Raw genomic sequence first — 16,566 nt, 5'->3', positions numbered from 1 at the left:
CTGGTTGGTCAGATTCCATCTAATTCTATAATCTATGGGATGTCTGGTATGTGCTAAGGATATTTTAGAAACCACATGAAACAGAAAACTAAACATTAACTTTAATCTGTGATTTAAGGACTATTAACAGTGTCAATAAACCACCAAGAAGTAAAGAATTTTAACAATAAGATCAAATCTAAATATTAAGCATGGTATTGCAGATTCTTTTCAGACTGGTCCTCATAATAATGATAACATATTTTCCTTTGATTCTAAGGTACACATTTTTCATATGTTAGTGTTTCTGAAATTCAGGTGCATCTTAGAGTTGACATGTGTGTTTAATATGGTTTATTCTGCTTGACAAAAAGAAAAAAGAAAAAAAATCTAGCAATTGCTAGGTGGTTTACTCTTTTCAGCAAATGACAACTTGGACGGAAACATATGACTAATAAGCAAGCGCTAATGGGCCAGACAATGTGCTAATGTCACGTGTACATTTCATTTAATCCTTACAACCAAGCTATGATGGGGTACAATGACCAAATCCATTTTTTAGGCAAGGAGACAGGAGAAAGAAGTAGCGGCCCAAGGTCACAAGGCAAGTGAGAAGCAGAATTGGGATTCAAGATCAACTGTATTTAACATCAAAGTCCATGGTCTTAATCTCAGACACAACACATTCACATCTCTCAGTCTTTACTGAACTCTTTCTTTTGCCTGGAAGATATTTTATCTTCTATCCCTAAAACTTGCTTATCTAGACAAGGCAGAATCAAATTGAATATTTCCTATAAAGGTTTCCCTGACCATCGGGGATCTGTAACAACTCTCTCTACAGCAAACCATGGTTTCTGTAACAATGGCTGTCAAAACTCTGATTTGAAAAAATAAATTTTATCAATAATCAGAACTTGTCATTCTGAAATTGTGCCACAAGGAGGCAGTGGTGTCCTAGCCATTAGGTCTGAACTAGCTGTCATTTTTACTCTTACGCCGCCACAGATTTATAAATTTGAGCTTCATATACTTTATTTAAAGAAAAAAAAATGTAAATCTCTGTTACAATGGTTACTCAAGCGCTATTTTTAAAATATAATATTTGGAGCCCTGGCTGCTGTAGCTCAGTGGATTGAGTGTCGGCCTGCGAGCCAAGTGTCGCTGGTTCAATTCCCAGTCAGGGCACATGACTAGGTTGCACGTCAGGTCCCCAGTTGGGGGTGCGAGTGAGAGGCAACCACACAATGATGTTTCTCTCCCTCTCTTTCTCCTGTCCCCTCTCTCTACAAATAAATAAACAAACTAATTAATTAATTTAAAAATATATATAATATTTGGAATCACTGTCTTAAAAAGAATTTAAATTTAAAGAAGAATTCAAGATCTAATTTTGTTTTTTTCTCTTAATTTATCCTAATTACCTTTAATTTTAGGTTATACTAAAGGAAGAAGAATGAAAGAGGAAAATAATTCAAAGTAGGAAGATAAAAAGTAGTCTGTAGGCTTTATTCTCGGCCATCAAACTTGCTCATCTAAATTCTGCCTCTCCCAGGCCTTCCTAATCTGCCTACAGTTTGTGAGCATCTATCTTTTTTCTGCCTCAGGCAAAAATGGCTCTGCAACCTTCCAGATATACTTAATCTTATTAAAGAAACTATCTTAATTTGGTTTCTTATTTCTTAACAATAACAGGAGCTGACTGATCTTATAGTGTCATGATGCTCCATGGTTACAGGAGCCTCTAATTCCAATTTACCTAAATCAGAAAGAAGGCATGTCTCTTTTCAGTTCAGCTAAGGAATAAAATATGACCTTCCTTGTTTTCCCAAGAGCTGTTCATGATGTGTGTGTGTGTGTAGATAGATAGATGTAGATATATGACATCTCACTTATGTTTCATATATTTAATGGTATGTGTGTGTTTGTGTTTGGAACAAACAACATGCAAAGTACTTTAGCTTTAAATAAACTTGAGGCTAAATCCTGGCCCCATACTACCTTTAAATTTCTAGCTGCAAGGTTTGGGCAAATTACTTAATTTATTTGAACTTTAGAATATGAAAAAATTTCTATATTGTTAGAAGGGATTGTTTTTTCTCCACTTTTCTAGTTTTAAAGTGGTTGGAGTTATACCATTAATGCAAGAATTCTCTAATTCAAGCTTCAGATGATTTTTTTAAATCTACTAATTGAAGTTTTAAGTGAAAAAATATGTTGTCTCAACAGATGCAAAAAGGCATTCAAAAAAATTCAGTCCAGTGCTTATTAATTATAAAGGTCTTAGCAAACTGGGCATAGTGGGAGTCTTTCTTAACATGACAGAGTAAATACAAAGCCTACAGTAAACTTTTTCTTAAAGAATACATTTTAGAAACTTACCTTCAATTAAAATAAGAAAGGATGGTCACTTTCCCTTTTACAATTTAATATTGCATTGAAAGTCCCAATTGATGCAATAAGACATGGAAATAAAATAAAAATAAAATAAAATAAAATAAAATTTAAGAACTAGAAAGAAAGAGGAGAAAAGGTTACTTATTATTTGAGGATGATGTGTTTATGTACATAGAAAATCCTATCTTTTCTACTGATAAACCAAAACATATTTAAATTCATCACATGTGCTGTAATCTTCTGAAAATGCATAAAGTGTGATATATTCATAAAGTAGAATGCTATATAGCAATTAAATGAATGAACTATTTTTACATATCAACCTGAACAAATTTCTGAAAATATGTTGAATGGAAATAAAACTAGTATCAGAATGTTTCATATAGGGAGAGCTATTTGTCAAGTTCAAAAACACAGATATATGATGAGATCTGTCCAAAAGGTACCCAGCCATGTAATATGAAAAATAGAGACATTTATTAAAGAAGATACAAGATCCAAACAACATTGTACACAGGAAAATGAGGCCTCAGTGCCCTTTCAAGTAGGCACCTTGGGACCTCAGAAAGTTCTCCCAATCACCATTGGCTGCCCTGTCATATTTTCCTGAATCTCATCGACAGTCTGAAATCTTTTCCTTTTCAAAGGTGATTTTAGTTTTGGGAAAAGCCAGAAGTCACAGGGGGTTAAATCTGAGCCATAGGGGGGATGAGTCAGCTGGGTGATTTGTTGTTTTGCCAAAAAACTCCGTATGAGATGTGATGCGTGAGCAGGTGTGTTGTAATGAAGCTGCCAATCACCAGTTGCTCATAGCTGCAGCCTTCTGAATCTGAATAGTTTCTGTGGAGGAATGTTCAAGCTTTTAACGCAAAATTTGATGCAGATTCATTGCTCTGCCTGTTCAGTCATTTTGAATGTGATGGCGACACAGTATACATGCTCACTCAACGGCATCTACCACCCCCACTGACTAGTATAGTGAAGTCATTGTTCACTCATGCACATTCCAGTCCACTCTCCTTGGCTGCCAGGTTACAACAATGCCACACAAATTGTTATATTAACAATTTCTGGACTTTTTCCAGACAGACCTCATGAGGCTGAGGTGACTCACACACCCTAGGCTTGGTTGGAAGCTGCTCTGCCCAGCAGAGTCTTCGTGACCATGGTGGAACAAACTTTACCCAGGACACTTTATTATGTCTGGGGGAAGGAAGATGGATGCCTCTCTAGTGGAGAACAGCATTTAGACCTTCTTCCTTCATGCCTTTTATTGAGGAGGATACACATGGGAGATACAAGGTCAAAATTCATGAATCATCAATAGCTTTTAGGCATTTGGATTACAGTTGACAATAATAGATTACATGTACCAGTACAGAGGGCACAATGACCAGTCTATGTTAGGGTCTATCAAACATCTTGACACCACACTGGCATTAGGTGCAAGGTTTTATACATTCCTTGCTAGAGGTTGTTTATGTTACATTAAAAAATAAACAGAGCACGTTCTAAAGCATATTAATATTCTTTAAATCCAATTCCCTCGGAAACCCTCTGAGTGGTCTTCAGTTATGTTCCATGCGCAGCCTTATGTTGAGACTTAAAGACAAGCGTGGCCAGGATGCCGGCAGCAGTCATGCCCAGGCTGGGGCTACAATTCCCTAAACCACGAGGAGCGGTTCCTTACAACCTCATATATATATAATAAAAATATAAAGACATGTATGAGGAAGTGTATTAGTTTCTATTGCAGTTATAATAAATTACCACAAATTTACCAAATTAAAGCAATAAACAATACTTATTTGTTATTTCAAGGTTCTATAGATCAAAGTCCCAGTCCAGCACCCTCTGCTTAGAGTCTAAGCAGGCAGAAACCGAGATGTCAGCAGGTCTGCACTCCTTTCTGGAGGTTCTGGTGGTGAATCCACTTCCAAGCTCAGATTGAGAGCAGAATTCAGTTTCTTGAAATCACAGGACTGAGGTCCCTGTTTCTTTGTTGGCTACCAGCTAAGGGTTGGGCTTCGCTACTAAAAGCTGGCTGCATGACTTCTCATGCTTTCTATATGTCCAGAGTCAAGTCTTCTCATGTTTGAATCTCTTTGACTTCATTTCTACCACATCTCTCTCACACTAATGGGGGGGTTCTCCGCTTTTAAGCGCTCATGTGAGTAAATTTGGCCCACCTGGATAATTCAGGATAATCTCCTTTTAAAAAAGTCTATAGCCTTAATGACATCTACAGAGTCCCCTTTGCAATGTAAAGTAACATATTCACAGGTTCTAAAGGTTAGAGAGTGGCATCTTTCGGGGTCCATTCTGCCTACTGTGGGAGGCTATGTTCCGACTTTAAGACAGTGGTTATCTATGGGTAGAGAAAAGGTTGGGGGAATGATATAAAGATGACTTCAAATCTATAATGTCCCGTTTTTGGAAACTAATCTGCAGCAAATATGGTAAAAGTTAAGATTGTTAAGTATGCATGGTATAGTGGAGATTCTTTATATTTTCAAGTCTTTATGCATGTTTGAAAATTTACATAATAAACCACTTTTTAAAATAAACAACAAAAAGCACTGGAAAATTGTGCTTTATGCATCTCAGTGTTGTAGAGCAAATTTATACTGGTTTCGGAGACCATTAGTGAACTATAGAGAAACTTCAGAAGAGAGGTTGATGCAGAATTGATTGGCAGGTAATACAATTATTACCTTAATATATGTGTGTGTGAGGAAATGAGAAAATTAAGAAAGAAGCTATAAGGAAATATAGGACTGGGAAAGTGTTTTTAGAAAAAAACATGTTATTGAGAGAGAAATTTAAAATGTCTCTTAAACATATAATATCTTTCTGTTAACCACTAACTCTTTACTTAAAACTTAAACATAGAATATCTCATTACTAACTACGAAGCTTCGTACTTAAAACTCTCTATCCCAGACATGTCTCAACCACAAAGGAAAAAGGGAAGAACAATAAGCATAAAATAGTTTTTTTTTAGAATTGGAAAAACCATCGTGCACAGTGTAATAAGTAGGGAAAAAAGCCTGTTTACCCACAAAAAGGGAAGTCCAACTGGAGATGATTTCTAGTGAGAACAAAGGAAAAAATATTCAATAACAATTAGACACATCAGGTTTAGATCATAACTCTGGGGTACCCAGCCAACTGGGGAACAGAGGAGGGCACCCCATGTTAGGGTTTAAAAATTAACAGTTTCCTTACTTCAGTGTACCTACCCTTCGGTTGTGCACCCATTTCTGCAGAAATCATGAATAAACACCTCACTTTGCTGCTAAGTCCTGTGTCCTGGTGTTTTCTTGTGAGCATTTCTCACTTTATGACACACACACAAGTAGAGAAAGTAGTTTGAATGTGATAAGTGTTAAATGCAAAAGACAAATGGAGAAGAAAAATTGAATATCAACTAGAGAAGTAAGAAGTTTGAAGGAGCTACGTCCCAGAGGAAGCATAATGGAATAACATCTAAAGCACAGGTGGAGGTGTTTGTCCTGGATTGAGAAGGGACATCCCAGTACTGTACTAGCTCAGGTTGCCATAACAAAATACCACAGACTGAGTGGTGAAGATTGACAGAAAGCAACTTCTCTGGTTTCTTCTTATAAGGGCACTGATCCCATCATGAGGGCCCCACCCTCATGACTTCGTATAAACCTTATTATCTCCCAAAGGCCACATTTCTAAATAGCATCACATTGAGAGTAAAGACTGCATCATGTAAAGTTGTGCGTGTGTTTCGGGGGGGAGGGGGACACAATTTAGTCCATAGTATGTACAAAACTGAAGGAAGGATATATCTGGCTAAAGGCAGGAAAAATAAGTAAAAATGTTATTATATATTGGCTATAAAGATGCACACAGTGAAATATATCCAAGCTCTTAATCTATATCAAAAGAAAAGACAAATAGCAAAGTAAGGGGAACAATGAAAACACTGCTATACTATGGCAAAGATAGTCAAAATTAGAAAGGAGAGAAAAATGCCATATGAAAGGACCCTGTTGTTCACTTATTTCATTGTCATTGTACCCTTTTACTTACTAACAACTCTGATTTAATTTAGATACTTAGCACAAAGGGATAATTTGCTATTGTCTAACCCATTCATGAAATTCTAGCATCCTTTGCTAGCTACTCAGTGGTCTAGTCTAGCTTGCAGCTAATGGTATCTGTAAGATACAGTATTAGCCAGTGAGTCTATAGGGAACCCTCTGCTGGAATAGTCTTTGCTCTCCTCTCTAATTTGGACAGATGTATGAGAATGTGATGCAAGGAGATACAGAAGCCTTAATGAGACTATGAGAAAAAGGGCAAATAATTATAATCACATTGAACCAATAATTTGACATCTTGAAAATGCTAAAACAAACTAAAAAATCTCATACCCCTCCCTATACTTATTCATAAATAAAAAATAAACATTCTTATGGGTTAAACTATGGCTATTTAGGTTTCCTTTTATTTTCATCCAAATGCATCCTCACTGATATGAAATGCAAAGAGAAGGAAGAAACCAATCTAGGAGAAAAAAACTAAAAATTTTCAAATTATTTGCTTATGTTTTATTTGATAGAAATATATAAAACAAGCATTTCTTTAAAAAAGAGTTGGGAAGAAATAGAAAATGATTAAAATTGGAATTAGAGAACAATGCAGACAAAATAGTAAAGTAAACCAAACAAGTACTGAAAACAATCTGCATTATCAAATATGTAAATTAGCAATACCTAATAATAACAGAATAGGCATGGGCTAAAATAATATTATCAGGGACTTTCACATCTGGTAACTACTAACTAGATATTTTGGACCAACACACACTTCAAAAACAAAAAGCAGCACAGCATATTTCTTTTTTGTTGTTTTCTTCTTCTTTCTTTTTTTTGTTGATGCTATTATAGATGTTTGCATTCCCCACCCCCTACATTTGCCCACTTACCCCCAGCCCCTGCCCCCCTACCATCACCACATTGTTGTCTGTGTCTGTGGGTCATGCATATATGTTCTTTGGCAATCTCTTCCTTTCACTCAGTCCCCCTCAGCTCTCTGTTCCATGTATCCATGCTTCTGTTTTTATTTTGTTTGTCAGTTTATTTTGTTAATTAGATTTCACATATAAATGAGATTGTATGGTATTTGTCTTTCTCTGACTGTCTTATTTCACTTAACATAATAATCTCCAGGCCCATCCATTGAACAGTGTATTTTTAAGATCTGCTCTAAAGATATCTGAAAGCTAAGAGGGCAGTGAAGAATTATAGAGCCATCATCACAAAGAAAATCCAGGGAAGTAAGCTCAGTATTTGGGGGTCTCTGTTCCCTATTGGGGCATCTTTAAGAGATAGTTGAGAATATGAAAAGTTATTTTGACAGTTTCCTAAAGTTAATGTGAAAAATGGATTTTCAAGGACCATCAAAGGGGTGGATTGGAATCCCAAAGGGCAACACCCTGACATAAAATTGGATTGGAAGCAGACTGGCTTAGTATGGACTGAAACCCAGCTGCATCTCAGCCCCTGCAATTACCTAGAGGGAGCCAGAACCACTGATACCCATGGCTGTCTGACAAAAGCGAGTGAAAATTTTCTCTGGAGGTAGAGACTACAATCCAGAATCTTGGGTAATTTCCATAATTTCATAATAATATCCTGTTCTTTTTTTAAGTATATTTTTTTGATTATGTTGTTACAGTAGTTCCAATTTTTTTCCCCTTTGCTCCCCTCTGCCTAGTACCCTCTGTCCCTAGCAATCCCACGTTTAGTTCATGTCCATGGGTCGTGCATATAAGTTCTTTGGCTTCACCCTTTCCTATATGATTCTTAACTTCCCTCTGTCTATTTTGTACCAACCAATTATGCTTCTTAATTCCTGCACCATTTCCCTATTTCTCTCCCTTCCCGTTCCCAGCTGATAACCCTCCAAATGACCCCCATACCTATGATTCTGTTCCTATTCTGGTTTGCTTAGTTGAATTTTGTTTTTATTTTTTTGATTCAGTTGTTGATAGTTGTGAGTTTGTTGTCATTTTAGTGTTCATAGTTATGATCTTCTTTTTCTTAAGTAAGTCCCTTTAACATTTCATATAATAATGGCTTGGTGATGAGAACTCTTTTAGCTTTACCTTGTCTGGGAAGCAATTCATCTGCCCTTCTGTTCTAAATGAGAGCTTTGCTGGATAGAGTAATCTTGGTTGTAGGTCCTTGCTTTTCATCACATTGAATACTTCTTGCTAGTCACTTCTTGCCTGCAAAGTTCCTTTTGAGAAATCAGCTGAGAGAGTCTTATAGGCACCCCTTTGTAGGTAACTCTCTGCTTTTCTTTTGCTGCTTTTAAGATTCTCTCTTTATCTTTCATCTTTGGCATTTTAATTATGTTGTGTCTTGGTATGGTACTCTTTGGTCTAGCTTGTTTGGGACTCTCTGTGCTTCCTGGACTTGTATGTCTAGTTCCTTCACCAAATTTGGGAAGTTTTCCTTCATTATTTTTTCACATAAGGTTTCGATTTCTTGCTTTTCCTCTTCTCCTTCTGGCACCCTCATGATTTGGATCTTGGCATGTTTAAAGTTGTCCCAGAGGTTCCCAAGCCTCTCCTCATTTTTTTCAATTCTTGTTTCCTCATTCTGTACTTGTTGACAGTTTTTTCTTCCTTATGTTCCAAATCATTGATTTGAACCCGAGTTTTATTCCCTTCACTATCATTTCACTTAGCGTAGCTTTCACTTCTTCCCTTATGCGTCTGCCATACTCAAGCATATCTGTCAAGCCTGTAAGCATCTTTATCACCAGTGTTTTGAATTCTGCATCTGTTAGGTTGGTTATCTCCTCATCTGTCAGGTTGGCTATCTCCTTGTCACTTAGTTCTCTCAATGGAACCTTGATTCATTCCCCCTTTTGGGCCATACTTTCCTGTTTCCTCATCTTGTGTTTGTTTGCCTCTGAGTCCTAGGTAGAGCTGTCACTCCTGTTACGTTGTAAGGGGCAGAGCCTTAGGTATTTGTCATACAGGGCGACCCGTTTCACCACGTTGTGGCGCTGTATGTAGGGGAGGAGTCAGAGAGGGAACAATGCCACTTGCTCAGCACTTTCCCCTTTTCCAGGCACTTCTCCCACTTTCGTATGGGACTGGCACCTCTCTAGCTGTTGCCCTGGTCATTGTTCCCAGAGTGGGTGGGTCTGCAGATGTTGTAGGACTGTGGGGGCCCTTTCAACAAGCGGACTCTGCTGAGAGACTGGCAATTTCCCCCTCCACCCCACTTCCCACTGGTTTGCACAGTCAGAAGCGATGAGGCTTGATATTCCCCAGCGCTGGGACTGCGAGCTGAATGGTCTGGTCAGGAGCTGGGACCGCTCCCCATGTGTCCTCCCTACTTTTTAAAATGTGTGACTGCACTTTCTGCCAGCCTGGCAGTGCCGCAGCCACCACACTGCATCCTCTCTTCCCGGGCTCCACCTGTCTGGATGAGCATTTCTTCTTTATATCTTTGTTCATTGGACTTCTGTGCAGCTTGATTTTCTGGAACTTCTGGTTGTCTCTAGTTTTGAGATAGTTGTATTTCTTCTTAGTTGTGGAGGGGGACCCAGAGTGTCTGTCTAAGCCTCCATTTTGGCTGGAAGTCTAATAATATCCTGTTCTTAATAGGAAAAATTAAACAAGAAAAGGGGGAACAGAAATTAGAGACTGTGGAAACAGATCCAGATATACTAATTTAAAATTTAAACTATTTATGGAGATTTAAGGCAATATTGAGAATTTTGGTATAATATTTCTTGTAACTATTTAAAAATCTAAGTGAAAATTCTAGAAATAAGAATCAATGGCTGAGATTAAGATCTTCAGGTGTAAATTTAAAAGAGATTAGAAAATGTTGAGAGTATGCTAGTGACATATAAGATAGATAAGAAGAAAATATGTACAGCAAGGTACAGAAAGAATAAATGAAAAAAAGACAATATGATATAAATAATGTATAAAATATAGACAACACATATATATGTGGAGTTCCAAAGAAGAGAGAAATAACAGATGACAAAATGGGGCAATATGTAAAATAATGGATGAAAAGTTTCCAAACTAAAACATACATCAACTACAAATCCCATAAATAAATTCCAAGTATGATAAATAAAAAGAAAGTCACACATTTTCATATCATAATAAAATTACTAAACCAAAAGAGAAAATACTAAAAGTGGCAAGAAAAAAAATGACAAATTAACTTTAGAGAAGTACAATTAGACCAGTGATTTTCAACCTTTTTTATTTCATGGCACACATAAACTAATTACTGAAATTCTACAGCACACCAAAAAAATGTTATTTTTTGGCCAATGTGAAAAAAAAATAGGTATAATTTTTTTTTTTACATCCAGTTGCAAGGTATTTGACATTATTCTTGCCTATAAATTAAGCATTTTTGATGATGTCACAGACCTAGTTTAACTTGCAAATGAAAACAAACTTTAAATGAAAATAAACTTTAAAGACAGTTAGCTGCACTACTTTATAGTCTACCACTGAGCATTGTGATTTTCCTTGAATCACAATTTTTCTCCTTAGGATTACCCTCCTTATCATTAAAGGGACTGCATTAACTCCAATTTTAATTTATCCTGTTCATTTGCATAAACACAACAAAAACAGCAAATGATCACATATGATCTTTATGTCTGCTTTGCTGGAACTTACACAAGGGACCTTTAAGGTGACTTTCAGTCTGCCCTTCAGGGCACAGAAACTGAGCCACATACCTGCCATTCAGGCTTGCCTGTAAACACCTGTGTCTTTTTTTGTTTTTTTTTTTTACTATCTAAGGGGAAAGATGTCGATCGCTGAATTAGACTAACAGTGGACTTCAAGAAAAATATTAGACAAACAAGGAAACAGAGGATGAGATATTGTCTTCAAAGTAGTGAATAAAAGAATATCTCCTCCATTATGATTCCACGTCCAGTAAAACATCCTTGAAGAATGAAGGTGAGATAAATACATCACTAGAAAACTTGCACTGAAAGAAAAATGGAGTTCTTTAAGGAGAAAGAAAATGCTCATAGATGGAAGTTTTTATTTTTTCCTGACCTATCCTGATGTACTTATAATTCTTAATTTTCTCTAATTTGTGTTAAAGTTAAAATCAAGTTTCAGCTATTGAATTTGCAGTTCTAGATATGGAAAAAAAATTGAGCAAAAAGGTCAAATATGTAGGTAAATTTAAATTAGCATTGACCTAATAATTCTATCTACAATAATAATTATCTTTATTTATATAATAATTAAATACATGACAACATTAGCAAAATGACCTAAAGGTAAGCTGTGAGTCAGTTTCAGTAGGAATTCCCAGAGGGATCTTCCAGTACCTGTTTTTAGCTGAGTCCAAAGTATGCTTCATGCTGAGCTTTCCAGCAATGAGGATGGATCTATACATCCCCTGGGCTTTCAGGTCATGCCTTGCCATCCCATTGGCCACCCTAACCCACAAGCCCTTCTGAATGGCTGGACCTGAGCCTCCTTTGTTAGGAAGTTGCTCTTAGCAATATATTAACAGTCACAGAGAGAGATTTGTGAAGAAATGATAGTGTAATTATGCTAGAGGAAGAATGAAAGAAGCTGCTTTATTACTTATTAGGAATTTGACATTTTTGAGCTTTTCTGAATAAAAATACAGTCAAAGTTTATTTGCAGAGGCTTTTGAGTACTGAGCTTACAGATTTCTCTTTATGCACAAAAAGTCTTAAAGACAAAAAACAATGTCAGTTCATATGATTGAACTGTTGTGGTACATTTTCTGTCCTGTAAATTTCTCCTGAGCTCAGAGGCATGCCCACCAACTCAGAAAAACAGGATGCATTCTGTACCAGGAGAAGACAAACACACGGTAATGTTTTTCCTCTGTTCTCTGATGGTTTTCTCTGCTCCTGTATTCCCTGTAAGACAGTTTTACTCTCAATTCCCACCACTTTTTGTCATTCCTCATCAGGTACTTCTGTTCCCCTTGAGTCCTCTCATCTTTTCTTTGTTCTCCTGGACTGTAGGTAGGAGAACATTTCTCTCTGACATAGTATGTGTTTCTTTTTCTTTTTTTTTTAAATTGTTGTTCTGTTACAGTTGTCCCATTTTCCCCACGTTGCTCTCACAGTATTTGTTTCTGTTACCTAAAATGTTTTGGTCTTTTCCTTCAAACTACTTTTCTCCCTCCTTTGGGGAAAATTATACACTTAGATCTGGGGTGAAGAAAAGATAATCTAATGTTTCTTCGGCACCTCAATTGTCTTCAGCACTATAAGCAAGCAGTCAGTTAAATATTCACAGCTTTCCAAAGTAATTATTTTTAGTCTTCACTTTACATGTGGGACAATTCAGACAAGTCTCTTTCCTTTATTTTGCTATGTTCTCTGTTTCAGGTGCTGAAAGCCCACATTATACCAGAAAGCTGGAGGGTCGGAAAGGCTAACATCTGCAAGCTGTCTGTAAGAGGTGGGAGTAGATCAGGACATCAGACTTTGGGCACCACATGACTCAAAAATAACCCTCTCCAAGCACTCCAAACATGTAGGGTCCAAAAACAAATTATATCTTTAGTTACAGGTATCCCCATAATGATATACTCCAAGGTATGTGGAAGTTCAGGACAGGGCACAAGACACAGCACTGGGGAAACCCTTCCACTTGGTGATATTTTTCACCAATGCCCTTTCTACATCTGGTTTCATGTGAGTCCAGGGTGTCCAAATTCTGTACTGGTCCCTAATCAGATCTGTTCTCTGTGAGTAGTAAAGCCCTAGACTATGCTCCTGAGTCTCATTCATTCACTTACTGATTCACACATTTACTTTTGTTTTTAAATAACACGTTTTGAGCAATGCCTTCAAGCCAGTCACAATACTTGGGTTCTTTTGTAAGTCTCATTCTAAAATGAACTCCTCTTAGGCAGCTTTTCTTTGGAAATGATCTAGTCAGCTAACTCCATCTACGTGTAATAATAACTGAAAACATGTAGTGGTAGCATTCTCCGAGCTGTTTCCATTCCAAATCTGGACTCACTAGTCTGAATAAACAAAGCATTGAGAATAGTAAAGTTGTAGCACCGGGTAAAAGTGATGATTTTATTTATTTCTGTGATCCCTCAAATAGCTGAAGAGTACAACTCTAGCTGTGAGGGAGTCTGGCCCCTGACAGGATACAATTTCCAGATTTGTCTTATATAAGATTTTCATGCTTTGGAGTTTATTTCTAGGAAAGAAATTTTCCCCAAAGTTGAAGGAATTTCTAGTGCTAGTAGTGGAGGCTCCATTTGGAGATGAGTAAAACAGGAGAACTTTCTTTTTGTTGCTCTCCAAAATTATAATGGATGGTTCTTTGTCTGTATTTCATGGTGGGATTCCATGCTTTTTCAGTACTTTCTGCCACTGATGTACTGTTCTCCGGATGTACTATTCTCTGGATGAATCCAGGTCACTGTAGCTACAGCTAGAGTGATGAACAAAAGAGCAAAGAAAGTAATAATAAGACAAAATGCAATTCCGACATGACTGGAAATATTTAGTTTTTACAAGTAATATATAATTTACCCACTTATATTCCTCTTTTAGAAATCAAGGAAGAGCTCTGTATCAGCAGAAAATTTCAAACTCTGCCTTAATACCAAATTCTCACACTGATATTCAAACTTATTTATCTTCTGGGCCATGAGCTTGCAAAAGTCTTTTTTTTTTTTTTTTTTTTAATTCTGTGTTACTTACTGCTCAAGTAGGTGAGAAGTACAAGTGATATGGGCTTGATTCCTAAGAATAGATTTAACTCTGTGTATTATTTGGAAAAAATGGGAGAGAAATCATGTCTTTTGAGAAACTGAATGTGCTGGTCTTGCAGTATGAACACAAGATACAGAGCAGGACATGAAGGTTAAGATGGTGTGGTTGATAGTGTTGAAGAGTTATCCTGAGCTTATGATTGTAATTTGGGTTGTCAGTTCAGGGTTGGCAAAAAAAAAGGTCAAGCTTTGGAAAGTTAGCAGTTAGTCTACTAACTTTACAAATGGCATGAGGGCACGGACAAGAGCTGAATCTGAATAGATCACACAAACTGGGCATGGAGATTATGAACAGAGTATGCTTCCGTATCAGTCAACAGTTTCTTGTGATAAATTATGTAGCATCTGGGATATCTCTGTGCTGCTTTCTCTTTAATTTACTCCCCTTCTCACTTGTCAAATGTCCAGCCACTACCTCTCTTCTCTTTCCATTAATGATCTCACTTAAATACTTAGTGAAAAATAAAAGCCATTAGATGAGGAGTGCTTCCTTCCTAACACCAAATCTACTGCCCTCACACATGTGGGATGGATGAAGTAAACCCACTCTCATCTAAGGCTGCCCATGCTTTGCTTCTGCTCTGAAACCCAACTGCTCTCAGAGACACCATTTCTGCATTTTTTCCTTATTCCTCCTGGAATTTCTTTCTGCTGGACGATTATCAACAGTTTACAACACACCCTTCAGTAGATTTAATGATGAAACAAGAACAAATTAATTCTAAGAAATTAGGGAAAGAACAATGAAGATGGACAGGGAATTGATGTAGAGTGGGAATTCTGTAGAAAACATAATTACAGGTTTTAGGAAATCTAGAGATTTACCATTTTAGATATACATTTTTGAGTGGACAAGAAACTGTGTGACCGAGAGGAAGGTTAAAATACTGGAATATTATACATAAGAAGAGGCCTGGCCAGTGTGGATCAGTTGGTTGGGCATTGTTCCTTAAAGCGGAAAGTCATGGGTTCAACTGCCAGTCAGGACACATGCCTGGGTTGCAGATTTGGTCCCTGGAAGGGGCACCTATGGGAGGCAGCTGATCAATGTTTCTCTCTCACACCCATGTTTCTTTGCCTCTCTTTTTCCTTTCCATCCCCTCTCTAAAAATAAATAAATAAAATCTTCAAAAAAATAAATAAATAAAAGAAGAGGCTTCACCCAATTTACTTCTGACCTTCCAAAGAACATATTGAAGGCAATGAGGAACCACAGTGTTATCTCTGAGTTCATCCTCTTGGGGCTCTCTGCTGATCCCCAGATCCAAGCTCTGCTCTTCGTGCTCTTCCTTGTTATTTACCTCCTCACCCTCATGGGGAACCTGATGCTGCTGCTGCTGATCAGGGTTGATTCCCATCTTCACATCCCCATGTACTTTTTCCTGGGACATTTGTCCTTCCTGGATCTCTGCCACTCCTCTGTCACTGTGCCCAAGCTGTTGGAGAACCTCCTGTCTGAGAAGAAAACCATCTCAGTGGAGGGCTGCCTGGCTCAGGTGTTCTTTGTGTTTGCCACTGGGGGCACTGAATCCTGCCTGCTTGCTGTGATGGCCTATGACCGCTATGTTGCCATCAGCTCTCCTCTGCTCTATGGCCAGGTGATGAAAAGACAGCTGTGTGCGGGGTTGGTGTGGGGCTCGTGGGGCTTGGCTTTTCTGGATGCTCTCATCAATATCCTTGTAGCTCTCAATTTAGACTTCTGTGAAGCTCAAAATATCCACCACTTCTGCTGTGAGCTGCCCTCTCTCTACCCTTTGTCCTGCTCCGACGTGACAGCAAGCTTTACTGCCCTGCTCTGCTCTAGCCTCCTGCATTTTCTTGGGAATTTTCTGCTGATATTTGTCTCCTATGTTCGTATTTTGTCCACCATCCTGAGCATCAGCTCTACCACAGGCAGAAGAAAGGCCTTCTCTACCTGCTCCTCCCACCTCACGGCAGTGATCTTCTTCTATGGCTCAGGATTACTCCGCTATCTCATGCCAAACTCAGAATCCACTAGAGAGTTAATCTTCTCCTTGCAGTACAGCGTGGTCACCCCCATGCTGAATCCTCTCATTTACAGCCTGAAGAACAAGGAGGTGAAGGCAGCTCTGAAAAGGATGTTGAGAAAATATTCCTAGCATTTCAAATAATAGACTACAACATTAGTATGATGAGGAACCTGGGTAGAATTGCAGTAAGTAATGCCTGAATATTAACCCTTTGAGAGCCATGCTTAATTGCTAAAAATTTGTGTGAGATGCTAGGCTATTTTGCTGAGATATGCAGTTTATGAAAAATGTCTATAAAAACATTATTATTCATAATAATTTGCTGAAATTTTCACAACATATAGTAAATACACTCTTCTTTTGTA

General features: G+C 37.6%; 1 protein-coding gene across 1 annotated transcript; it reads left to right on the top strand.

Moving 5' to 3' along the window:
• The first annotated feature begins 15,412 nt into the window (after positions 1–15,412).
• On the top strand, positions 15,413–16,330 carry LOC150011670 (olfactory receptor 8S1-like). The gene has a single exon (XM_090273073.1). It carries the CDS (start codon positions 15,413–15,415, stop codon positions 16,328–16,330), a length of 918 nt encoding a protein of 305 aa, XP_090129199.1.
• The last annotated feature ends 236 nt before the right edge of the window (positions 16,331–16,566 follow it).

Source organism: Furipterus horrens, unplaced genomic scaffold, assembly GCF_987537825.1.
Source record: "Furipterus horrens unplaced genomic scaffold, mFurHor1.1.pri manual_scaffold_4, whole genome shotgun sequence".
Lineage (NCBI taxonomy): Eukaryota > Metazoa > Chordata > Mammalia > Chiroptera > Furipteridae > Furipterus > Furipterus horrens.
The sequence above is the reverse complement of the archived record's forward strand: the minus strand, read 5'-3'. Positions and strand labels throughout refer to the sequence as shown.